Genomic DNA, 27080 nt, shown 5'->3' on the forward strand with positions numbered 1-27080 from the left:
CTGACTGTACCTAGCAACTCTACATCAATCCATAAATTACTCAACAAAATATTTAATATTATCCTTTCAAACGCCTTTTTCAACTTAAGATGTATTTTAATGTACAGTAAATATTTTTTTCCTCCCCTCATTCAATGTTTCCTCTCAATTTGGTACTTAACCCTTTGGGATCAAAGATTTCATGAAAAGCGCAAAAATGTAAAGCAGCTTATTTGAAATTCATAAATCACGTCAATTGGGCTATCTGAAGCTTCTGGTATTATACTTTTTTCCTTTTTTCTTGCCTCTGGCTGTTTAGAATGAGCCCTTTGCTTTGCTTGTACTTAAAAAGTCGGCATCTTAAAGGTAATAACATTGTACGAGGAAATATTTTTAGGTGCTTAAATTGTGAATACGGTATCTTCACCGTATTAAGTAATTATTAGTGGCTTTGCTGAAACTCCCACGAGTGATAGAAAGTTGCTTTTTTTTTTCATTCTCGTCTTAACTGTTTCTAATTTCCAAACATCAAACAACTTTGGCCAAATGAAAATACCTCCTAGGTAGGTACAACTATCATAAAACCGATATACTTTTTGTTCAGGAATTATTTTCTTAATGTAAGTAGTTTTGATCCACAAATTGTTCTTATGTATACGTATTATGTTTATCCTATTCAGACTATTATCTATTTTTCGCAACTGTATTGTATATTATAGTTGCAATCAAAAACCATATCCTCCTAAGACCGAATGTTCTTTATAAATCCAAACCCCATTGTTTAACTATTGTGTCTGGAAATCTCGGTCTTAAGAGGATATAAAGTGCAAATATTTTGAACAGTGCGCTAATATTTCGAATCTTCGATTATAATATTGATCGAAGAGTGCGTACGTATTTTCTTGGAATCGCTCTCAATAGTTTTGCAAAGGGAAAAATAATTTATCATTAGATAGGTAAGCTACTTAACTTTTATAAGCAAGTAGCCATAGCTGTTTTAAAACCATTTCAAGGACGTTAGCGTCTTAGTTTGTTTTTAAATAGTTTTTTATTATTTTAAGTAAAACCGGAATAAATGGAATGAAACAATCAAACATTTATTTTTCAAAACATTTTATTACTTATTATTGTTTGGCAAAAGGAAGGATAACATGCTACGTTTATACAATTTTAAGTCGATCTTATAATTTTAATACTTTTTGGTTCTTAAACATTTAAATTATTCACAGGATTCTCACACAACTTATATTTTAAATATAATTAAAAGTACAAGAAAAAGTGCTGAACCTATACAAGTGAAAATAAGGTAGATTTTAGCACCAAAATAGCAAGATATGATTTTATAATGTCCAACACACCATGTTTTTATTACATTCATTATTAATTACATTACATTTTATCCATTGAAACATTGATATTTTAATTATTGTAAACAAGACAACGCTTAAATGCAGATAAATATCACAAACTCAAAAATATATCAAATCAATTACTGTATTCAATTTAAAAGCCACAGATTTTGTACATCGCTTAGAATTATTTACTTAGGTATTTATATATTTATTGCACAATTATAACTATGGAATGTTGAGATTTTACACAATTAAACTATGATATATAAGTAAGTAAGTATAGAGTTTACTTTACGATAGCAGTTCGTTAACTTTTTTACAACTAGTCAAACTATCTAGTAACATGTTCGAAATGGCTCAGCCGATAATTCTAACCTACATTTACAAATTACGTATTAACACATACCTCTTTTCTTCATTAATCTATGAGAATTGAAAGGTACTGGTGTTACATAATACTAAATAACCTACCTAGACTATTTGGTAATTCTATATAACATCACAAATGCACTGGATAATTAGACTTCTATTTAGGTCACGAAGGGTTCATTCTGCCGTTTTGTCTTCGTGAAATATGGGACTCATAGTGAATGTTTCTTTTAGTCCGAGAAAAGAACGCAGCGTTGCAACCACTCACTGAACACCGATGCAAAGATTGTGCGTGAACTGTTTCACAATGGTGCTTTAGACTGGACAGGTCTTTGAAGTTCTCCCTGCACCCCCTACACGGATATGTGCCGTCCTTATTTAGACGCGGCGCCTCGTCTTCTATACAGTAGTGCAGTTTTTGAGTTATCGGTGGTGAGAAATTTTGAGTTTGACAGCCGAAAGCATTTAACCCTGGAGGAAGAAACCCTAAAGGGATTGGAGGAAAATTGGGTAACATACCGAAAGGCGTGAAAAGAAAAGGATGTTGGGCAAACATGTCACGGTTGTTTAAGTACGCTTCGGGTAACTGCAGAGGTGGGTAGGGAGATCCAAAAGGCATTGGGCTCATGTGATTTTTGACCTTGTCAGTTTCTTTAGCTCTATAATATTTGTGTGATTCAATGTAAGGTACAGCTCTTTCATCGTCACTGAATTTCGCCATCAATTCGGTTTGTTCACGAGCTTTTTCCATCATTTTTGTAGGGGATTCATCTCTAACTCGTAAATCTTCGGACAATATTTTTTTGTGTATGTTTACGTTAGCGCTGTGTCGATCTCGACTTCTTTTCGACATGAAAGCTGCTCTACAACCTTCTGTATTGCACTTGTACATAAGTTTCAAATGAGCGTTTTGGTAATGCGTTTTCAAAACATACATATTTTGGAACATCTTTCCACAAACAGAGCATTTTCTTGGGTTTTCTTGATCTATCGGCACATCAGTGGTGCTAACGAAAAAGCCACTTTCAAAGTGACCAAAAATTTGCCCATGTGTTTCTTCAGTGTTGCAGTCATAACTAGACACCGACGATGCAGGTGATCTATCAGAGTAATCAATAGATTCTGCCAAAGACAAATTATAAGGTGCCATAGAACTGTAAGCATCATTTCGTTTTAGCATATTAGGAAAATCTCCTTTAGAAAGGCTTTCCAGTCGTTTTAACGCATTTTCGGACGAATATTCGTCATTTGTTTGCATTTTTTCACTGGTTTTATAATCCATTTTTTCAATCGGTTCCTCTTTGATGCGTAAATCTTGTGCATTTTGATTGGGTTCCGATAATTCTTGTTTATCTTCAACAGGCTCTTCTTTCACTTTACTTTCTTCAAATTTTTGATTTTCTTCTACATTTTGTTGGTTTTCTACACTTTCAGTTTTTACCCTTTTGAGATCTAATGCTTCGTTTTCACCGTTATTCTGCTTTTCTTCGGACATTTGATCATCTACATTGTCAGAATGATAATTGTTTTGTACGCGAATTGGATTCAGGTTTTTTCTTTTTCGTTTCATAACTTCGGGACTCGATGTGCCATCTTCTATTCTTTTATCGTGATTTTCATTATTATCACTAACACTTCTTTGATCATAATCTGTTTCTGAGTCATCTATTGAGCCTGAAGACTTGTTAAGGTTAGAATAATAATCACTGGTATCCATGTGATCACCGTCATCTTCGTCATCATCTCCAGCAACGACCACAATTCCATCATCCTCGTCAGAATCACCGTGGTCAATGTTTCCATCTCGATCTTTCTCTCGATCTGAGTCAGACTCTCTTCTCATAAAAGTTCGGTTCGGTTCCGAAAAGTTCATGCTGTGTTTGAAATCTAAAGGAACATTTGGTGCAAATTGCCTCATATTTGGTGGTGGATTCATAAGAGGATATGAGCCAAATGGATGCATTGGGTTCATTACTGGTGGTAGGCCTAGCCCAGCCGCATGGGGAGGTATCAAGACGTGGGCCTGAGCGCTTCTACCATCATGTGGCGAAATTTTTCTTCTGAGGTGAGGTGAATGCAATTTAGGGTTAGGGTTTGCACTATGTCTGTTTCTAGATCTTCTTGAACTAAACATCATACTGCATCCTTCGACTGTACATTTGTGCATTTCTCGGAGATGTACTGCTGAGAAGTGAATTTTCAAGGCTCCTTTATCACAAAATGTTTTGAGACACACATTGCATTGTACTCTCTTCTTTCCGGTAGCGGGATTTATAAAATGCGTACCCAAGTTTAGAGGCATTTGAGACGCACCCCATTGTCTTTTAGGTGGGCTTATACATTTACCTAACATCATATTTCTATTGTTATGTGCTACCTCATTAAAAGCATCCTTGCTTAAATTCAGTACATTTTCGCTTTCGGATCGTAGTTCGTCCATTCTGCTTTTGTTTGCAGTGTTTTTGGATTTATCTTCCGGAATTTCGACCGGCTTTGCTGACATTTGAGGAAGCAGTGCTTGTAACGACGCTAGTCCCATTGGGTTTTGACTTAAAGCGGCTACCATAGCTGCAGGGTGGCTGAAGGTAGAAGGCATTGAGATCGGTGGTAATGGCAAATTTCCTGGCAAAGGGAAGTTTAAGAACTGACTTCTCATTAAATCCATAGCCTTTTCAGCTGAGTGAACATCATAACTAAGTTTTCTAGGATCTTCTTTTTCGCTTATATCGTTAATTTTGTGTTTGCGGAAATCAAAGGGTTGCATATTTTGTAAATGACTAAGTGGAGATGAGTTAATTGGACTAGTAGTGGATAAAGGACTGGATGAGGTAGATAGGCGGATACTATGAGTAGGTGACGCTTCGGCTGATGATGCTCTGTGCATAGGCGAGTGGTTTTGTACAGGTGATGACCTATGATCATTAGGTGACATAGCTTCTTTCTTCACGTCCATACTATCCTCCTTTAGTGAACAATTCTTTGTTTCCCGTTCTTGAATACTCTTCAAATACTCAAAGTGCTGTTTAGCTTCCATCATATGTTGGAAATACTTTATTGACTCTTCGTTTCGGGTGTCTTTATGTTCCATGAGTCTACGGAACTCGGCTTCGAATTTCAGTTGGTCCATGGTTCTTGAGTCTGGATAGTCTGGCTTCTTTTCCTTGTTTTGGTCGTAGTCCTGGCTACCTCCCGGGGATGGCAGACCGTTCTTCTTGTAGATTGGAAGAAGAGAAGTCTTGTGAAGGGCTCTGGCTTCTTGCAGCTTGAGGATCTGCTGCAGAGCCAAGTTGTGCTCTGGCCCTCGCCCGCTCCATCTTTCTGCGTTACTTGATTGAGATTCCTGTAACAACAGAAACCGAAAATTAATCTCACCGTATTTTGACAACATGATATTACCAGATAGTAGCATTTACAAATATCTGAAAAAGGTTACATTTGCATACCACATTAATTATCATAAACAAGGCTATAAACTAAGCATTTCATTCAATCAAATTACCATGAATGAGTATAGCTAATCGTAAAAGATTATCGAGTCTAGAGCAAACCCTAAACACTGGTTTGAAATGCCTCTTCAAAATAACTATTGGGGCCGACACAAAACCACACCTTGCGTTTTCAAAGGCTAATATCAAATTAATTCTGAGAACGGAGAGCAATTGGGTAAAATTGTGTAAAATGACGGTTTCGACTCAAGTCGAGAATAGAAAAGTGGTTGTGTCGCGTGTTCAGAACGATTTAATCCGAAATCTAAATTGCTATTCATTTGGTCTGTTCGAGGCTCACGTTGTCAAACTTAAATTCCAGTTAATGGGGCCACTCCTCTAAACGAAGTTTAATGTTGACTGGTATTACTTAGATGATGAAATTAGTTCACATTTTATTCTAGCCAATTATTACTCATTGTTGAAAATGAGCAGAGATTTTTGAATGCTATTTCTTCCCCATCTACTGCATTATCATTACTTAGTAGTAGTACAAACATACGATGGGTGAGTAATTTATCAAATTTAACGAAGCTTTTTCCATAATACTTACTAATCATTATAATATCTAAGCTAGCTACATTCTTTAGAAACTTCTTATATTAATAATAATAAGAGAACAAAAAATAAATTGAATGTACGATTAACGATGCCGTGATACTGGCTCGCCCGACTCGCTTGTCGCCTTCAAAATCGTTTGTCACTCGATTATGCCGTGTAAGCGCCGGGGTGGGGTATCATTACCCTTTCTGTGGAAATTACCCCGGCATTTACCGCGTCGGGGGCAATTTCACCCAAAAACTGGCAATTACAACGAAAAGATTCCGTTTCTAATGCCACAAGAGGATAAACACAGGGATAATAAAGTGTCGTTTAAGAAAAATACACGTTCCATAAAGCCGGGACGAAATTATAGACCGTTTCAAAAAGCAATTTCGTGTACTTACAAAAGATTATAAATTGAGCTTTTTTATGTTTTAAGTCGTTTTGTTGGATATCATTTTTGTAATTGTCACCAATTTAAATGGTTGTAGACGTTTCTTGGTACGATTATTATGTTTCGAGGCAGATGTCAGTTTAATGAGGTCTATCAATTACGTTATGTGAAGTCGACTTATAAGTCGATTAAAGGTAATAATATTTTCATATTTTTTTGTATAAATGGGTTTACTTTGTGACTGGTGTATTTTAGCAGATGTCATCGTTAAGTATGTGGATCGTGTGCGCAGGCGCCACGGTTAAGGCCGTCGTCGACCAATCACAGCGTTCGTCGACGTACTCATGCGAGTATTTTTATTAAATAACACGTCTCTTGAAATACGTGTGTAATTTTGGAACGAAATTGAATTTTATGCAGAATGACTCCATTTTACGAGAGTGTGACATAATAATTTGCGACGTGATATGTGTTTGGGCATTCTTTACCGACGCCTTTTTGAATAGGTCAACTATTTATGTATTCATTTATCGACGTTATCGTTTAATGAAATCCTGTTAGGTACATGTTTAATAAAACTTAGGTACCATAAATAATTTTACCTATCTTATCAACCAATAGAAATAATCTAGGTACAAAATTATGACCGTGACTATTTAACATGTTTTATTTTTAGAACTCTTATAAGGCAATCAATATGACTGTGGGAACCTCTCAAGTAATTGTCAACAGACTCGAGCAAAAAACCAGTACGTCACAAAAAATCGTCCAAAGTTATGTTAAGCCGAGGTGGTTGACCGGCCAAGATTTATGTGGCGGCGCAATTGTCTTAGCACGTAAGTAAAAGAGCATATTTTGCAACAAACGGAATGCAAACTTGAAATCGGAGTTGTATACTTGTATCTGACCCACGCCTACTGGCAAAGCAATGGACAAGCGGACATAATTCACGACTTTTTTTTAAAGAACGGCAACAGAACTACACCTTACAGCCTTCGTTTAAAGTCGTCAGGAACAGGCGTTTAAAAAGTGCATTTCGCGATGATCGTTTTTCTTTTTTTTCTTCTTCTTTTTCCGTTGGCTCGCTGTCGTGACATGCCATATTGTTCAGGCATGATACATGAAGTAAGCAAACTGGTCTGAGTACAGTGCAGTGCACAAGGCATTGCCATTTGCTTAATGACGGCTTTAAACATGCGCAAACGCCGCCAGACGAGTTTTTCTTATGGGAAATCTCTGCGGACGATAAACAATCGCACGCACGGACGCGCCGCTTACGCGTGTTTGATTTGGAGTTTGCTTAAGGACGTTATTTTTGATAAACTTTTAGTAAAATGGTCTTATGTAATAGGATGTTTACTTTTTGAATTTTGGAAATTTGACATAAGTACTTAATAATAGTCGACGAAAATTATCTACCTATGTAGATTTGACCTAATAAAGCGGAATTTTTGTCATAAAAGCAAAAGGTTACTTATACAACGGAAGAAAAATCAAAAGATGATGGAATGTCAACTACAAGTAGGTAATATGAAAACCCTGATTCATCTCCCTAGCATTATCCTGTTTTTCACAGGGTCCGCGTACCTAACCTGAAGGTTTGACAGGTCCGGTTTTTTATAGAAGCGACTGCCTGTCTGACTTTCCACACCCGCGAAGGGAAAACCAGCCCAATACAGGTTAGGTCACATACCTCCGTAAATGCATTTCTCGGGTACGTGAGTTTCCTCACGAAGTTTTCCTTCAGTGCTGAGCACGTGATAATCATTTATGATCCAAACATGAATTCGAAAACAAATTCGGCCATATCATTGGTTTAGGCTGGATTCAAACCTGCGACCTCAAAGTGAGAGGCAAGTGTTCTACCAACTGGGCTACCATGGCTACTCCTGATTATTGAAAACTCTGATCGTGGTAATCTGATGTATCGAAAGGTGAAAATCAGATTCGCCAAAAAATTCAGATACATCACTTAGCGATATAAGCGACGAAATGAATGATTATTATTGAACACACTTGTCTAACAACAAGTACTAATGCTAAGATTTACTTGCGCTAAAGTTCCAACGCAGTCTAGCTTAGCGTCCTACCTAATAATTAGTTGCCGGTGGTTCGCAACTAGCGGGGTCCGTAACTAGATAAACACCGTGACTGCGAATCGCAAATCGTTCACTAATTACCATGGGCATTTCTGAACTTACACTTTTATGTCGCTCCATTATAAAGAGCAAAGTGTGCGAATCACACTAAGTTGCTACTTAGCGGTTTAAGAAACCTTGAATACCCAAAATCAAATGGTCACCTATTATCATCCATTAAAAAAAACCTGCGATTGTCTATTTCACTATGCAATAATTAAAGGCAGAACTAAACTAGTCGCTACAAATCCATTTCTTAACTTAATAAGCCAGAGAGGAATTTTTGTTCAACAATTCATAAGTTAACTTGGATTTCATTTTTATTTTACTTCTTAAATGATATAGGCTCGCGTTTGACCACAATATCACCTGATGGTAAGTGTCGATATGGTGTAGGGTGGATCACGCTTACCTATCAAATGCCTATTCACTCTAGCCTTGAAGACTCCCAGGTTATAACAAATTGGAAAAACAGACAAACGCACTTCCAATCCTTCGCTTTTCGCATCAAAAAGGAAGGGGCGAAACGTTTAGAACATAATATAATATATATTTTTAGAACGATTTTTTTGAAGCGTGTTTTATTTTTTATTCCACATACCTATAGTATGGGTTCTGTACTTACTCATATTTTAATATTTTTCTGACAATCCTTACTAAACATTTAACTTCACTGAGAAGTGTATATCGCTATGAGGGAGATGATTACAATTAGCTTTACCCTACTTTTATGGATTGTCCGAGGGAATATGATAAGCAACATTGTAATATGTACTTAGTTTACAAGGTTTTCGTTATAAAGTTTATAAAGTTTAAAAAACGCTATGAAGTTCCCGTTGTTTCCAATTTTCTACGAATATAATTAACTGCAAATCGTTAGACCAGCGGGAAAGCGACTAAAAATATATTGTCTCTCTCTCTCTTTATTAAAGAGCTGCGCTCTTGTCGGTGGAGTAATCGCCATTCCTCTCTTCTTCCCGCCAAATTCTTCGCCTCCTGATACCACACGACCTGCACCTTTTCTTTTTCATCATCAGCCCATTAACGTCCCCACTGCTGGGGCACGGGCCTTCCCTATGGATGGATAGGTAGATCGGGCATTAAACCATCACGCGGGCCCAGTGCGGATTGATGGTTATTAACGACTGCTAATGCAGGCGGGACCAACAGCTTAACGTGCCTTCCGAAGCACGGAGGAGCTCGAGATGAAAACTTTTTTTGTGGTCACCCATCCTATGACCGGCCTTTGCGAAAGTTGCTTAACTTCAACAATCGCAGACCGAGCGCGTTAACCGCTGCGCCACCGAGCTCCTTTGAACCTTTTCTTTTATTTGTTTCATAAATGTTCTCCTAGGTTCTCTAGGCCTTCCGCTCTTCCTTTAAATTTTTCTTTCTGATGTTTGTTATAAATGAATCGTGTCGTGTGGTGGATATTATGTGTATTAGTACGAAATACGTTACATGAGCCAGTATTTGTCATGCCATCGACAACAAATTTGGATCCGTACAAAAACATTTCTCTTCACCTATCAATGAGAGTCTCTATCATGCATACATTCATACAATGTCGACATCAAACACGGCGATTGTATCAATATTTGTCGTTCGTTTAACAATGGATCATAGCGCGTGGGTGGCCGTTTCTGTGTGTCTATTAATTTGATTAACGCACTTTATGTCATGAATCACTGTTCTATAAACTAAGTAAGTTTTTTTGGTAATTTGAGGATTGTACGAGAGGTTATAATTAAATACTTTTTCGCAATAACGCTGACAGAAATTCAAATACTTTTTGTCTCCTAGTAACAGGTGCAGCAAAAGACTTATTAGAAAATGGGTACTGTTTTTACATAAAACAATTACATACTTACGATTACAATCATTACTTATATTCACGGATAAAATTCAAGATTTTACCTTTGTAGTAAAAAAGGAGTATATTCACCCACTCTTCGCCAGCTTTCCCGTTTCGCTTTTAAAGTGTTAGATGAAAAAAAATTACACCTGTATTTGAAAGGAGGCTTTATTCTGAACCAATAAAATACCTACCTAAGGCCTAATAGCATAGCCACACGTGCAATGCAACTTGAAAAACTAAGTACTATTACTCTACGATGATAGACCGAGCTAAATTGGAAACTCAAACCGCCATTATAACATCAAACATGTGGTTACTTACTATTATATACGACATTTTACTTAATGCCTTGTTGTGTTACACGTTTATTATGTACAAAGACACCGGTCGTTTAGCCGTTTTCCCCATTAAAGGTTGATACAATTTAGATTTAACGAAATTATCCTCTCTGGGCGATCGCTTAACTTTAATATAGGTAATGATATAGTGTGGACAAGTATGGTTCGTCCGGCTTTATCTTAATCTCGGCTTAAGGCGCCTCGTGGCGTCGTTATGGGTATTAAATAATAATTGGATAAGCCAGAGGTCAATCGATCGCGTTTTGTGGGTGTGACACTCAAAATAAAACAAGAAAACTGGTATTAATATAATCGAACATCTCGGTTTCTAATGGCTGATTAAATCTCTAATTATAGCTGGACTGTTTGTGTGTACGGAGCTTTTTCATAATGAACAAGAAGTTTAAATTGAAACGTGTTTTCGAATAATTATATTGCGGACAAAACTGCTGATATGGAGTTACAGCGTCGGCAGTTTTTGGAAATTATTTTCATTATTGGGCTGTAATGAAGATTGTAATTTTAAAAGTAGTTATTATTTAAATAAGCGTAACAGGTGATTTTAAACGAACCTTTTGATAATCATCCTCCCACCAGCGCTTCACGAATTGGGTCAGTTTCATTAAACTGTCATTGAAGTTTTCACACATTGTCACAGAATAATCCAAATAGCGACATGTGAATTTTGATAAATCACTAAAAAAAACACCTCCGTAGCACAACTCAGAAAAGTAGCTCGCAACTGCCGCAGGGCAACTAAATCTTTCTACTTGCAAAAAGTTGCCAATAACTAGCAAAGGACACTTGTGAAATAGATCAAAACGCTTTGCCGACCGGGTCAAGACTAACCTTGTGACATGAAGGAAGCCGACTGTCCGACATCTACAGAGTGGGGATGAAACTAACCCTTGACTCTTTCTTTACCTGACAAACAAAAGACTGTCAGCAAATACTTCCAACACCAAATAAAAAAAAGCTGAGGTAATTTTTATTATTTTACACCCGTAGTTTTTAATCCTCTTAGTGTAATCAGTCTATTAAAGATATAAGGTGAAAGAGATATTTTGGAAATTCGACGCCCGAGGTGACGATAATCTGTCGCGGCACCTTATTTACATTACTTAAGTCGGTTAATCTTGTTTCCTTCCTTTTATAGCGTTTATGGTGTTTCTTTTGTTTTACTATGGAGTAGTTTACCATCTCAAGTACCTGTGATCGATAAGCTTTTTTTTGACGTGACTTATTGTAGATTTACCGCAGATGGCATTAACTACTTGGCCGAACAAAGGTCGATTAGCGATATTTTGTCTGTCTCGGAAAAGTCTCAATTCGAATTAGTAAATTATATTATTTTCCTTTTACAGTCTAGTTTGTCATCAAACTAAAAAAAAAATACATTAGTTCTGTTCCCTGTATCTATTTGTATTCCCAATTTAAAAATTTAAAATTTGTACTTTCGTCTAAAGTAGTAAGATTTTGTAACGAGTGCTTTAAACGTTTTAACAATTGTTACAAAAAACCCACGCGTCATAAATATCTAACAAAACCTTCCGTGAAATTCACAGAAAGGTAATAATTCTAATAATGGGCATACAATTCTACAACAACAAGCGAAATGTTTTACTTTTTAAAAATTCACAATTTATATTAGAACAATATTGGTTTTCTAAGGATTACGGTCGGTCCCTTTGAGGGTGACCGTATGTGAAACATGAAGATAAAGGTAAATGAAGATATTACGACTGGCGTCGATTCCGACAATAGGTAAGGCTACCCTAGTGATAAGCGTCTTTTGTTGCGCGTTCGACGTTTGACGAAAACAATTGCTTTTTTAAAATTCAAACAAAGAACAAAAAGGACAAAGGTCAGGTTGGAAGTTTTTAGAACACGTGGTCAGTGGTAGGTCTTTGAGTGCTATTATAATGTATTTTTGTCTTATTTATTATCACTTTCTAAGAGTTTAGTATTTGCCGTTTTTATTTTTTTTAATGTTTTGTGCCAAGCATCGAAGGCAAATACATATTAATGATATTACTAGGTAGGTTTTTATTATTATTTTCAGTTCCATATCTTTACGATCAACTCAAAATAATGAATTGAATCCCTCAAAGTTTTCGTTACTACGTCACTAACACCCTGTATGTATTATCCATACTAATACTATAAATAAATGCAAAGGAACTCTTATCTCTCTGTTACCTTTTCACGCTTAAACAGCTGAACCGATTTAGACTTGTATGGAGATAGTTTTAGACCTAAGGAACAACATAATACATAGTTTTTATCTCGATAATAATCCCCTGAGGGGATAGAAAAAACATGACACGCGCGATAACCGAAATCCACGCCGCGGAAAGTTTACACCTAGTTGTATTATAATATCACAATTGCTTAAGTACCTATAAATAAAATTAGATGATATTCCGTCAAAAAACTTTTTAATAAAATAATGATAAACTAATACGGGCACAACAAAGGTAAACATACAATTTATCAGGAAAAGTGATGAAGTACATTTATAAGCTTGGGTACTTTTTTTAATTCATAGTATTTAAATAGGAAAACCACTGCCCTATTTTTCCCTAAAAAAGTAGCATGGAAAATGCTGCACCGATAAGAGCGTGGCTCTTAAATTGATGATGATGTTTGAAATGGGGTATTTGACTGAGTCAAAGATAAATATATTAAATACGAATCTAGAAATAAAAGCTAGTCTAAGATTATCAAAAATCAATCTAATTTTACTTTTCGACTTTTATCCGAATTTTATTAATGAATTAAGTAACAATGAGTACATTCATGAGCAATATAATGTACCCACTTTAGGACTCTGTCGCACTAACATATTTGACATTTAGTGAGACTTACAGTTCAATTTGTCAAAAAGTTAATGTGATATGGTACCAAAGTGTATACATTAATGCTCGTGACCGTACGACGCTTGACCGTTTTTATTGATGACGTCACGGGACAGTATTTCCATACGAACTCCAAAGAAAACTTTCGTTTTGACAATTTATAAAAAGTATCTCATTTGTCTAGGTAGTCAAGTAGCGTATTACAAACTATAAGTAGGTATTAAGGCACAGGTGCTTCTCCTAGACAATGGTAAACAGACCTAGCAATTTCTCTTCAATTAAATAAGAGGCAAGCCAGTGAGGTTTCTATCACTCGAGTCATCCCTTACCCTGTCATGTGAGCGTACCCATCAGATATCTCACTGCACGCCCATGGCCCTTCGAGCAATAATACAACTTTGCACCTAATAATTTTGCCCGGCCAATTATAATTTTGCATGGCGTTTATAATTTTGCGTGGCGTTTGTAATTTTGCGTGGCGTTTGTAATTTATGCGTGTGACGATTGTATCGGTGGGTGGGTCGCATGTCATTTGTGCAGGTTGTGTAAAATGGGTTTTATTTTCACTCTAGGGGGAAAATAGTTCATTTAGTTTATTTATAGCATTAATTGTACTACTATTAATTGTATTGATTCTATGCTGGGCAAGGATCGGATAAATAACATACATCGTGTTCAGTTGCTTACCATTACGGGCGTGTCGTATTAGCCGATAGAGGGATTGTGACCCATTTTACACAAACTGCACAAATGACATGCGACCCACCCACTGATACAATCGTCACACGCATAAGTGACCATACAACATGCGATGACTTGTCACCTCAAGGTTCGGTATATCTATCTTAGGACTTCCTATAAAGACTGGCTGCAAGTTATCTTATGTTACTTGTGGCTGTACTTACCCCCATTAAGGATTATTATTGGCAGATTATGCATGTATGTATTATTAAATTTGCTTATAGTTGTATCAAAAATTTAAAGTTTCGTATAGGCAGATTAGTGTTTATTTAGATAGATACATCAGGGGCCATAGCCAAGTTGCAAACAATTATGACAATCCACACTGACAGTCATAAATATTAGGATTGACATGTCACTTTATGTCAAAAAAATATCGCATCGACTTAGGGTGGTATTGATAAACTAATCTCAGCTGAGACTGCCGTCAAGATCATGCTCAAGTCCCTGTTTTAAGAACACACATTGACATGTTTTTGAGGGCAGTCTCAAAACTGAGGTTAGTTTATTAATACCACGCTAAGACCTCAACGTTAGCCATTGAAAATTGAGCTCATGATTTTACATTGTACATAAAAGTTACGCAAGCAATCCGTAAAAACTACATTTACTTATTATTATATTTATTTATGTCATTGATTGATTGACGCGTTGATCGATTGATTTTCAATTTTCAAGGTGAATTTTTGACCGAATATAATTGAGTTTTAAAGACAAGCGAAGTGAGCGCCAAATACGAGAGAATTGATGAGGGAACCCATTAATCGATGTAACAAGGTCTAATGGCTGATTTTGAGGTGTCAGGAAAGTTAAATAAATCAAAAAAATTACATTAAGCCATGTTGTTTTGGCACGTTAAGCCGTTGGTCGCGGTTACTACTTACTGATGTAAATACGTAGTCGTTACTTAAGCCACGTCAGGTGCCTTTGGCGGCTTAATAATAACCATGACACCAGGGTTGATGGGATTGGTAATTCACGTCACAAGCCAGACGATAGAAGAAGAAGATTGTTAGATATTCCCAAGGCGTTCTATATCCTTGATTTTTTTAACGTGACTTATTTGGAGATTTGCCGCAAATGGCAATCACTTAGCTAAACATTATCAGTCTTACTACAAAAGATTTATGTCCATGGACAACTTGTCTTTAGATGAGTCCGAGCGGAGTCAATAAGAACTTTGTTAAGGTTGGTAAAAATTGAATAAGTAGATAATCTATTATACAAAATAGAAGTTTTTATTAAACCAAAATGTAATAATTAATTATAGGCAAGCGAACTTTCAAAATTTATTTTTTGGTAAATAAATAGACAATATCAATACTCGACTTTTTTCGGAAATGGTCATAACGTTCGGTGCGTGATTATTTAAATAATAAATTAAATAAAGACAGATCAGTATTTTAATTAGCGGCAATTTCTCAGTCTTGACACTTGAATCACCTGATTATCCTAAAAAGTAACATGATTCCGTGTTTAGCCGTTGGTCATATCATTCCTAAGCGTACTTAGTCATAAAAGTCAACTCTAGTTGGCTTGATTGATTTGAGCAAAATGCTCGGCCTCTCGGTGACATTTTGACCTTGTATTATACACCTTTCCCTACCCCTTCGAGGAATCGAGCGTGATGTTATGTTACGTTTATCTTAGGACTAGTGTTGCTGCGAGTTATTTTATGTTAGCTAGTGACTCTATCTACCCCGCAGGAGCTAGCTGGTGTGCACTGTTTCTAAAACACGAATCAATTCCCCAGTTAAGCAACAAGTTGCCAAATCATGTCACTGTCAGTCGCTCGTACGGCTCATCGGATCAATAAAATCGATTCCGAATACGGTTGTGTAGGCGAATCGATATTGTTATTGTCATTAGAATCGATTGTTTCTCTTCGTTAGCCCGTGTTGCCGTCTGAATTATTGCCTAATCGATTTAGATACTATCTATAAATATTAGTCAATACCTGCTTCATTGAAAACTTTTAGTAAGCACAGTTTATTCGATTATTGATTTCTACTGGGATTCGATTTTTGAGTACCTATACTTTTTATACTAGGTTTATTTCAAAGCCTATAATTTGAGTTTCATAATTTGATTCAATAATAAATACACATTATTCGTCCAAATCACAGATCCAAATATTTGCACACTTAACAGTTTTTCCTATGGTTAAAAATATTAGTACTCTGATTTCAAACGAGATGGCGCTAGCTGTAGCTAAATGTGAGTCTGTAGAGCCAAAATGAAATGTAAAGTATGCAAATGATGAAACCGCGTAGTTTTTTTTTAATTAAAAACCTATTAATTTACATTTAGCGGATTGAATAGCAAAACTTATTATGTGACTATTTCAATTTGATCCAAAAAAAAAGTTTGAGTTGTATAAAGTCCATTTTAAACCAACTTTTGTGACACTTTTTTAATTTCTTTACTTTATAATGTACTAAGTACAAATTAAAGAACTAAAAAACTTTTACGTTTTATGTTCTAATTTATCTAAAGTGCAGTTTTCACTAACCCAATTGGCCCGGTCATTATAGATGACGAGACCGCTCACGAACATAATGCTCAGGTGTGGGTGACTACCTTTATTCGGATATAGTCGTGAGCTTATACGAGTATGTTATATACATGTACTTAATCACTTTGTTTCAAAAATGTTACTAATGATTGCAATATTTTGCAACGCAATGCAAAGTATCTACTTATGGCAGAACACAAAGTTCAATAGCCAGAAATTCGCCTAAAAACCTACTTCGCCTCAACGAATATCCTCCTGGACCTTCCAGCTGTTTATAAGGAAAAGCTGTGTAAAAGTTCCGGGCCGACCCAATCTGGCTAATGGTGGTCTCGCAAGCTATGCATTTTGCTGATGAGTAACGATTTATTTCAATAATCCAACGGGGATGTAATGGAGGGTATACAGAATATTATATTGCATTATACGGCCGAGGCCTGTGGCGATGGGTTTTTCAACAGTGGAAAAAGCGTGGGACCCTTGTTAGAAGGTCAGCTAAAGATACTTCTGGTTTCATTTGAGAGAGAGTTTGTGTTATTTTTCGCTTTTTCTTTAAAGTTTTTAGCTCACAGATGTCGCGTAGCACGTTTTGGGAATGTTTTGTAGTGATCGATACCACGATTGGTTGACTTTTTCATTTAATATCACGTGGCTTCAGGGTTTGTGCCCGGTTACTGTGCTCGCTTCCTATTAGGTGGGACTTAAACATACCCGGCGACTGATGGTATTACGTTTACAATGCAAACGTGGACATCTGCTTCACTCCCACCAAGTTGTGATACCGTCCATGGCAAATCTTAATACACACAATATGTCACAACTAGGTTAAGTTAGGTTACATACATACGATCACGCCTATTTCCTGTTGGGGTAGGCAGAGACCACGGAATTCTACTCATCGTCAAGATCATAGGATACACCTGCACTCTCCTTTCTTCCATTCTCATGAAAGACTTTATGCATGATCGCCGGTTTAGAGTTCTCTTGACTTGGCATTTCTTTCTTACATCCTGGATCTGATCCCGGTATGTATTTAAGTATGTTATATTGTCCGTATTAATCTGGTTTTTGTTAATCTTAAAATAATCCTTTTCATTCGTTGTCTGTTATAGTATGTGTCTTCTTTGTTTTTATGGACTATGTGCTGATCTCTTCACCATAAGGTTCATCAAATCCATCTTAGGACTTCGTACCTATCAACAGTGGCTGCAAGTTGTCTATAATTGTGGCTCTGCCCACCCCATTAGGAATTACCGGCCTGAGTTTATGTATGTATTTGTTTTATGTTTGATATAGATTGACATTTTCTTATCTCGCTTCTTCTGTAAAATGGTTCATCGCTTCGATTTTAGCACTTAAATATAAACATAGCGGTTAAACACATAACCCTCCTTTTTTCTTTGCCGCAGTTGGGTAACAAATAGGTATCAAGTGTGAGGAGCTCGGTGGCGCAGCGGTTAACGCGATCGGTCTGCGATTTTTGAAGTAAAGCTACTTTCGCAAAGGCCGGTCATAGGATGGGTGACCACAAAAAAAAAAGTTTTCATCTCGAGCTCCTCCGTGCTTCGGAAGGCACGTTAAGCCGTTGGTCCCGGCTGCATTAGCAGTCGTTAATAACCATCAATCCGCACTGGGCCCGCGTGATGGTTAAAGGCCCGATCTCCCTATCCATCCATAGGGAAGGCCCGTGCCCCAGCAGTGAGGACGTTAATGGGCTGATGATGATGAAGTGTGATTATAAGTGGCCTGGCTGTAAGTATATCTGGAAACTTTTAATTATTTGACCACAGATCTTGCAAAAAAATTACTATATATTTACCATTTCTTTCGCTTGTTTTTGGATAGTTATATTAAAAAAATATATGTATATATTTAGCACTATAAGACACCTTCCCTTTGGATATAAGTACATCGACTAATGTTAAATCTCACAACTTCTGTTCCCAAGAGCTATAAAATCTACGCCTACCATATACTAAAGCGTCGTGCAACGCGCAATATTAATATAACTCATACATAATACCTTTAAACCTTCATGATTCACAAATCCGTGAAGTATGTAGGTACCGTGACTTCATTAACCCCTGTTCCGGTAAGTTGTGCAAGTCGTGACCACGAACATCCGTCTGCAAGTCGCAAGTTGCAAGTTGCAAGTTCTGGGCCCTGGGCGTGGTCAAATCTTGCAGATTTAATTACGAGCTGTTCTCTTCACTTGTGTCTTGCCCTTCATGCCTGACTAGGGATGGGCAGAAGTCAACACGGGAGATAGATTAACATTATTAATAATAATTGTTAGCTTGGGTTTAAATGGCTTTCGTTTAGGAGTGATTTTAGAAAGTAAATTTTTATTTGTAGCTAGGCCAGTAACAGGTAGGTCAACTAGGAATATCCAGAGTTGCTTCATGTAGAATTTTGACTGAATTTTTATGGGTTTGTTTCCTTTAAACTTATTGTTAATATAATACATAGCTTGGAGATAAAAAAAATATTGCAAGTTTAGACGATTATGTACACTAAATATAAGTTTTTCTTCTTCTTCTAAAATTGCTATGCGCTATCGGGCGTCGGTGACCACCACCGCAAAGCCTTCCCTATTCTGAGCCAGTCTGGAGAGCGCGGCTGCGTCCTTATTTTCAGTCCATTTCTTAATATTATCCAGCCAATTTATCCTCCTTCTACCCCTTCCTCGTTTCCTATCTATTTTTCCTTCCGAAATTTCTTTCAATGTGCGGTATCTGATGTGTCTATGTATGCAATCTTACGTTTTTTTTAATGTGGCTTAAATATTTAAATGTAAGTAGTTTATGTATATTATACGTATAACCATTCTTTGTGACTAACAAACAAAATTAAGATCAACAAATGAGTTACAATAAACATTGATCTTCCAGGTCCTTCACACTCCGTACGACGTAACTATATTCGTAACGAATAAATTCTAATTGAAAAGGAGCCCACTTCGTAATAAATAATACACATGTTATTGTCTATTTGCTGCATAAAAAATAATGGGTATTTAATTATACAGTAAATAATATAAGTAAATCAAATCATTGTTTTGTCACAAATTGAAGTTTCTAATGATGTGTGTATTACAGCATGTTATGTTGTTATGTCGCGTAGAGCGGATGAATGATAATAGGATTACGAAAGTGGTATATAAGGCGATGGTTGACGGTAGGGCTGGCAGAGGAAGACCTAGAAGGACGTACATTGACCAAATAGGACATATCTTTAGAAAAAGTTAAGTACGTTTACGCGGTTATTACCACAATTAAAACGCATAATAACAGGTTCTTACCGCGTTTAAAGCACGGATATGAAGCTCCCGATATTTCTAGCCATGATCACGGGATGACTGATGAGATTGGAGTGGAGTAGGTAGATCCATAATTTTCTACGGGCAGACATATCTGTCTACCCTCTTTCTTTTTCGCTTGTTTATGTATTTGATATCGGAACGCGGTATTACCCGTTATTATGTATTTTAGTACGATCTACTTTGAAACGGCGTGCGTGTATGAAAGGATTGATGAATATGGTGGAAGCAAGAGAAGTGTGTCAGGATCAAAACAAATGGAATTCCATACTCTCTGCTTACCCCGGTGGGAAATAAGTGTGAGTTCATGTATGTATGGGTCATTATAGCAACACATTCGTTTATATTTCAGTATTATACAACATTTATTTATATTATCTAACTATTTATACTTTATGTATACAGTAAAACATCTAGTATCATTATTTCTTCAGTGACAATAGAATGTTGTAGAATTTTCAGTTAGAATTGGAAGCAGATGTCTGCATTTATACGAAGAACATAATGCCATTGCTGCCGCTGATCGCCGCGGGCAAAACGCTTGAATGAACAACGGAACCCAACCTTACATAACCTAACACTCAATATTTACTTAAAGTTCAAAATAGACTGAAAAACAATTGACAGGCCTTAGTAAGATCATCAGACCTTAGGTAACATATGCCTGTAGTTCTTTTCGGGGTGTGTAGAGCCTTAGAGCTTGTTTGAAGACAACTTAAAGTCACGCTTGTTGTTGGAATCTAGGACTGATAGCTGAAAAAAAATTTCCGCAATTTTTATCGCTATCTGATCAGGGTTGGGAAGGGGTTGGAGAGAAGCATAGTTAAAAAGGCCACACTAAAGTAATTCGTTTTTAGCCCCCAAGATTTCCTGATCATCTATATTTTAATGCTTTATTTATAACTATTACAAACACAAAGTTTGATACTGAATTTGAAATCAAGTTTGCTCAGTTACTTAGAACTAAATAATCGGGTAAAGGATAAATTGGTGCTCACGGGTCACGACTTTTTTCAAAGTCTCTCAAAATATAGCATCATAACATACGAGAACCTGATTGATGGCCCTCACAGTATGATGGCTACATCCCTAGGTACGACATATCTCTGTAGGTCACATGCTTTAGACAGACAGACGGAGATACATTTTTTATGTAAGTATTTTTATATAGATGGGAATTTCATTGGCATCAAAGTATAGGCTTAGATTTTAAGTATGATTTTCTGCTATAGAGTTTAAGTCTTCTAAATATTAAAAAATGTTTAGTTCAAATTATTCGTGACAAAAACTTGTAAAACTGACGAGGAGGGGGTGTACTAGGTATAAACTTCTGCCTACCACTTCAGGGATACAGGCGTGATGATATGTCAAGTTGTTGTTATACGTGATAGTTTATAGTTAAGTTGGATGTCGAAAGCCTCTTGCGCATACACCTTTATGCTAAGACGTGACAGTATTAGTTCTGAAACCTGCTGCCGATAGCCGGGGGCGATATAAAACCTGTCTCGACACAAGATAATATGACGCTCAGGTTAGGTTAGCTTAAAAGTTATCTCGCCAATTGGTGCAAGCAGGAACACCGTTGGGTTTTAGTGGGTATACCACATGTCTTCACCCGGAGAGTCCCATTTAACCACGTTGTCCCCCTGAGCGGCATGGTATGCGTGACGCATTTACCAACGCTAAAAAAGGTTAGCTTGAAAGTGAAGAAGATAGTTCTGTAAGCAAATTCTAAATATTCCTCCTCCTTTTGAACAGTCACGTACATCCGAAACGCATTTCTAGGATATCACCGGGAATATTTCCAAAACAACTTGTAGTCACATCAGTACAATGAAGTTTAATCAGACAATGAAGTTTAATAGATACAAACTGTTCTATACCTACCTATTTGCTTTTTAAACAAATTCAGGAAATGATGCACTTAAAGTAATTAGTACCTAGTCAACAGATAACCTAGCTTGGAGGCGGAGCTTAGGTTTAGCTAACGCTTTGTTGACATCACTCGATAGACTAAACAGATAGACATCTGTTGTTTATATACGATATTGTAGGTATAATAAAGACACTAGGCCCCTATTAGTGGGAACGTCATGATTGTGAAATGGTCTTTTCATGATAGGCGCAGGTTACTTCTTCTTTCGTGTCGATGACAAGTCGAACATCGTAATTTATAATTTGTCAGCCCAAAATGCTGCCTCGGCAATAGCACGGGCGGACGCGCTCGTCAAGTCCTCCCGCAGGCTTCAAGGACATGGTCTGCGGAGCTACTCCACACTCACACTGAAATGTCCGCATCATCTTTGTAACCCACCAGGACCGATTTTCTTTGCTCCGGCCGACTTGTGCTATTGTGCTTATTTTTATTCGTATGATTATGTCCTGTGTATAATTATGTCGTTGTGCAATAAAGTATTATTGATTGATTGATTGATCGATTGTGTACGGAGTCTGTTTAGAGACTTCCAAAAATTTTTCATTTCTCTCATGTGGGTTGTGAGATAAATGACCGACCTCATCAACCCTGATGTCCGGGTTACTATTAGGCCAAAGACCCCTGGGTTCATGTAACGACTACATATTTACGTAGGTAAATAGTAGCCAGGACCGCAAGTTTAACGTACAAGCTTCGTTTCAACACACATAAGGCGATGAGCCTGCCATGTCCTAAGCAAACTAGGGATCACAAAGCGATTTACTGATTGTCTCCATGGGGATTCGAACGCTCAACCACTGGATCACGGATTAGGATGATCCGTGCGTCGGAAGACATGTTAACCCGTTGGTTCCGATTACTATTTACTGACGTAAATGCGTAGTCGTTACATGAGCTATGTCAGGGGTCTTTGGTGACTCAATAATGACAGTGATACCAGTGTTACTGAGGTTGGTCATCCACCTTACAATCCACACGATAGAAGAATATAATTATGTTGAAAAAACTAGAATTTAAAATCATAATCATGTTATGAGATTTATAGCAGTGTAGCTAACCCATAGTAGACGGGCGTGAAGATAGACAACTTACTTCAACAACCATTAATCGAGCTTCATCGATGTATAACCTAACCTATTTGTTACTGTTTACATTACAACAATACACATCTGGTTTCCTTCAGATGTACCTATAAAAATGTTGAAGAGCTCAGACTAATCAGTCTGACTTGGTTACTTTGATATAAACCAGTCCAGGACATGATGATAAGTGGAGGTGAGTGATAGAGATGACCGCCACATCTCGGAGGAAAAGTGAGGAATAATATTTCCAAGAATCTAGTTGCAATATAAAAGGAAAATAGGCGAAAAATAATCAGTGATATGGAGAACTGAACCTGGTTTTCCCTTTGGGGTGAAAGGTCAGATTGGCAATCGCTTCTGTAAAAAATCTGACGTGTCAAATTATATTTTTTTGACGTGATTAATTGTAGATTTACCGAAAATGGCATTAACTACTTGTACGAATGGGCAACCCTGAGGGCTCTAACCCGGTACAAAATTTAAGACAACAGGCCTGAGGGTGCCTAGTTGGGCGCGAACCTCGGCTCAGGGCGTCGTCTGAGAGGACGATATTTGAAAGATTGAATCGACCCTAGTGGGTCGATGGCGGTAAGCGCTGAATGAGGGAAATTTTCGACCACGCCGCCGGAGTCAGTATCGGGGTTCTGATGTGTTTGTTGTCGCGAACGGATGGGCTGCCTCTATGGCAATACGTCGCAATATGACAATATGGTCGTCGGGATCGTACCTACGATCTGATTACTCTAGCCATATTATTAAGTTTTTTTTGCGCTCAAATGTTCAATTTCGATGTGGGCTGCTTGAAAAACGAGACAGATTAGGTATAAGTAAAAGAAGGACATCGAAAACGGATACATTAGTTATTAAGACATATATGGGCAACAGATATTATTATAATATGCCAAGTCAAATCAAGTCAAAGAAATAATTGGTAGAGGTGTCGTGCTAATCGTTAACTATTTACTAGTTTTTACCTTGCTTATGTCTCATTCCTTTTCCAGTTTTTGCCTTCTTTAGCTTATACTATTGTGTGTTCCTGTTATTGTTCTTGCTAATCTTGCTATTGTTGTAATCTTTTTGATCAGGAATTGCTGCCAGCGAGTCTGTTCAAAAAAATATGACCTGGACCTTCAAGGTGGGTGAATAGACACTTTCTAGGTAAGCATGTCCCACTCTCGACCACTTCAAGATGAGATTGTGGTCAAATGCTTACCTACATGAAAGGTACCAATTTTAAGAAAATAATAGGTATAAAACGGCAGTTAGCTAATAAAATCTAATTTGTTTTTTAACTGAGCATAACCTACATTCTTATATTTCTTTTTTCATTTCAAAACGGGAAAAATTATTAAATAACCCATAAATTCTTGAATTACGGCTACACTTACGTGTCACATATAAAAGTGTAACTCAATTTTTTAATGTTTCGCGTGGATGGCTTATAATTTTATGTGTTATTTGAATTTAGAATATTAAAACAAACAATAATCATAAATCTAAATGTTATTATTTATATAAAAGGCTGTATGAAGGTAAGAAATGAATAATGGGCCTTCTGCGTGTCTTCGCAATATTTTTAATGAATAGATTTACCTATCTGTAATTAATGAAACGACACTTCAATTGCCCACTGTGCTACCTACATGTTTTGGACATTCAATTAATACAATATCCGTTGATTGCTTACAGTTGCTTAATCTATTATTAAAGTACAAGTAAGTACCTATTTTGTCGTGTAATATAATGACGTTAGCACTTTTGTTATTGAAAAATCTTTTATAGGTATATCTGGTAACATTTTTAGCAAAAATATTTGAGTACGCGGGTTATATTTTTGAAATCGATCTTAAAACAAAGTTTTATCACATCAAAGTTTTCATTTTTTTCAAAATATCCAATAAGATAAAAAGGTTATTTTATGTTTGAACTAAAATCTTAAAATATCACAAAAGACCATAAATCTTCTTCGGGATTAATAAAACAATTCTTATAATAAAACAAACTAACCTGAATCATGAATGCTTCTTGCGAATATCTTCCTCACAAACATACATCAAACCGCACAGAGTGTCACTTCACAGTACATTTCACATCTAATCCTCTATACATGTAAGTACGTACGAGACATAAATATATTCGTGATTATACTGAGATATATATCGCGCGCTAACACGACCGTCTAACAGTCAGTGAGACCGGACACTGGGCTTCAGGCGGCGAAGAGCGGGATGAAAGATACGCGGGGGGACACATGTATGCTGAAGGATGCCAAAGGAGCCGGGCAGATGCGACAGGACTCCGGAGAAAAGAGACGACTACACTGCGTGACATTTGAAAACTGTGTCTTTACAGCACCTTTTGTGCGCGCAACAAAAAAAGTGTACCTATTCCGATACAAACAAAGCTCAAATTTAGTGACTGCGGATGGGTGTTGCGTCGTTTTGGAGTTGAAGCGGTAATGTCCTCTAATGTGTCGCGCAATTCAGAGCGCTAGCTCTAAAGCCTGTATGTAGAGCTGAGTATCGCTCGCGCGGGCTTCGTCGCTTTAGTCGTCTAGTCGCAAAAGTGTGTGTCGCATTGTCGCGTTTGGGACGGAGGCGCGGGCGTGCGAGCGGGACGGGAGCATGTACGCTGTGGGGTGGGAGGAGGACGGGGAGGTGTCACCACGAGCTCTTTTTAGGGACTAAAGCCGGATCAGCACAAAACGGAGCAAGTGCGGAGCGGTGGATTTTATTTGTAGCGTTATTTTGCGCAATATGAGAATCTTCGGTAGCGCTCCTCTGCGGGCAGTCATTATTGCTTTCCACCGTAGTAGATGTGCTGTTATAGCTTAGTTCTGTTTAGAATAAGTATTTATAACGCCTGAATTTATTATGCCGACTGGAAACGCTATTAAAACTTTTATTATTATTTAATTTTATACAGGCATTTGAAACGTCTACACTACATCTAAAATTAAATTCGCTACAAAAATATTGAAGACATTATAAAAAGAAATAATGCTCATAACACCATACAAAACCCATTTAGAAAATCACCTGTCCTTTGTCACTTGTCAACGCATCTTTGGACAGCAAAAAATGACTTTTCCCGACAAACGGACTTACTCTATTTCGGTACAATGCGGTAGCGCCACCGACCCATTGTGCGACAATGAGATTGTGACATTTTTGGGTTTGTTGTGCAGGCCACAGGGTTGGCATTATTTTCGCTCGAGTACTAACCGAGAATCCTTTTTGCTGTTTTTTCGTTGCCGTATGACACTGGCCACCCACATTGCGGAGCGTGAAATGAGCAATGGGATTAGCTGCCGGCATCCGATTAGGTTATTACTTTTCATTATCTTTTGCATGTTTAAAAAAAAAGTCTTGCCTGACATGCGACACCGATCCAGGTTATTCGTTTGATAGATGGGTTGGTAATACGTACGTCGTAAATTCTGCCGAATAAACGGTGGATTGTAGCTTCGATTTTTGAGCAGTGTACACTATCCTAGGCTACGTAATTTGGATGTCACATTTTTGAATGAAATAAATATACCTCCATATTCGGCCAAGTACCGAACGTGATCTATAACCGTAGAATAGCCTCGGATGGCATATCTCCTCAGTAAGTCACACAAAAGAATAATAGTTCCATCGAATTAATTACTATAATTATCTATGCCCAACAGAGGTATCGCGTGTTTTCCCTACCACAGTTTTTTTTTAAATATAATTTTGTTTTTTTTTTCAGGTACGTACTTCTTTCTCAAGTCAAAAGTAGCGAGTGTTGAAAGTAAGTAGGCATAGCCTTAAATGTGACAAAAACTACTTAACATCCTTTAATAATAAATTAACCATACTTACTTATAAATCACCTTTTTTGACATACACACGATAAATGTTTTACATTAATTTATATAATTAAACATAATTAATATTGAACGTTTAGATATATTTCTATAATAAGTAGAGCTATTCGATATTATGTTAAATATTACGTTCAAGTGTAGAGAAACTTGTGTTTCCTGTTGTAATAAATTGGTCTAGTTGGTCACATATTCGTTGGTGTATTTATGTATTTATAAATATATAATTACATATTCTAAGATGGCATATATTTTCAATGTATAATAATCACTTATTTATAAAAAGTACAACAAAAGATAGTATTTTTCAAAAAAAATTAACATTA

The 27080-nt window shown here is 36.9% G+C and overlaps 1 protein-coding gene across 1 annotated transcript; it reads right to left on the bottom strand.

Moving 5' to 3' along the window:
• Positions 1-1075: 1075 nt before the first annotated feature.
• On the bottom strand, positions 1076-25088 carry LOC126370524 (uncharacterized). The gene is made up of 2 exons (XM_050015401.1): positions 24912-25088; positions 1076-5040 (listed from the first exon to the last, which is right to left on the bottom strand). The coding sequence occupies exons 1-2, from the start codon at positions 24918-24920 to the stop codon at positions 1867-1869; spliced, it is 3183 nt and encodes a 1060-aa protein (XP_049871358.1). The 5' UTR covers positions 24921-25088; the 3' UTR covers positions 1076-1866.
• Positions 25089-27080: the final 1992 nt, after the last annotated feature.

Source organism: Pectinophora gossypiella, chromosome 11 (genome assembly GCF_024362695.1).
Source record: "Pectinophora gossypiella chromosome 11, ilPecGoss1.1, whole genome shotgun sequence".
Classification (NCBI taxonomy): domain Eukaryota; kingdom Metazoa; phylum Arthropoda; class Insecta; order Lepidoptera; family Gelechiidae; genus Pectinophora; species Pectinophora gossypiella.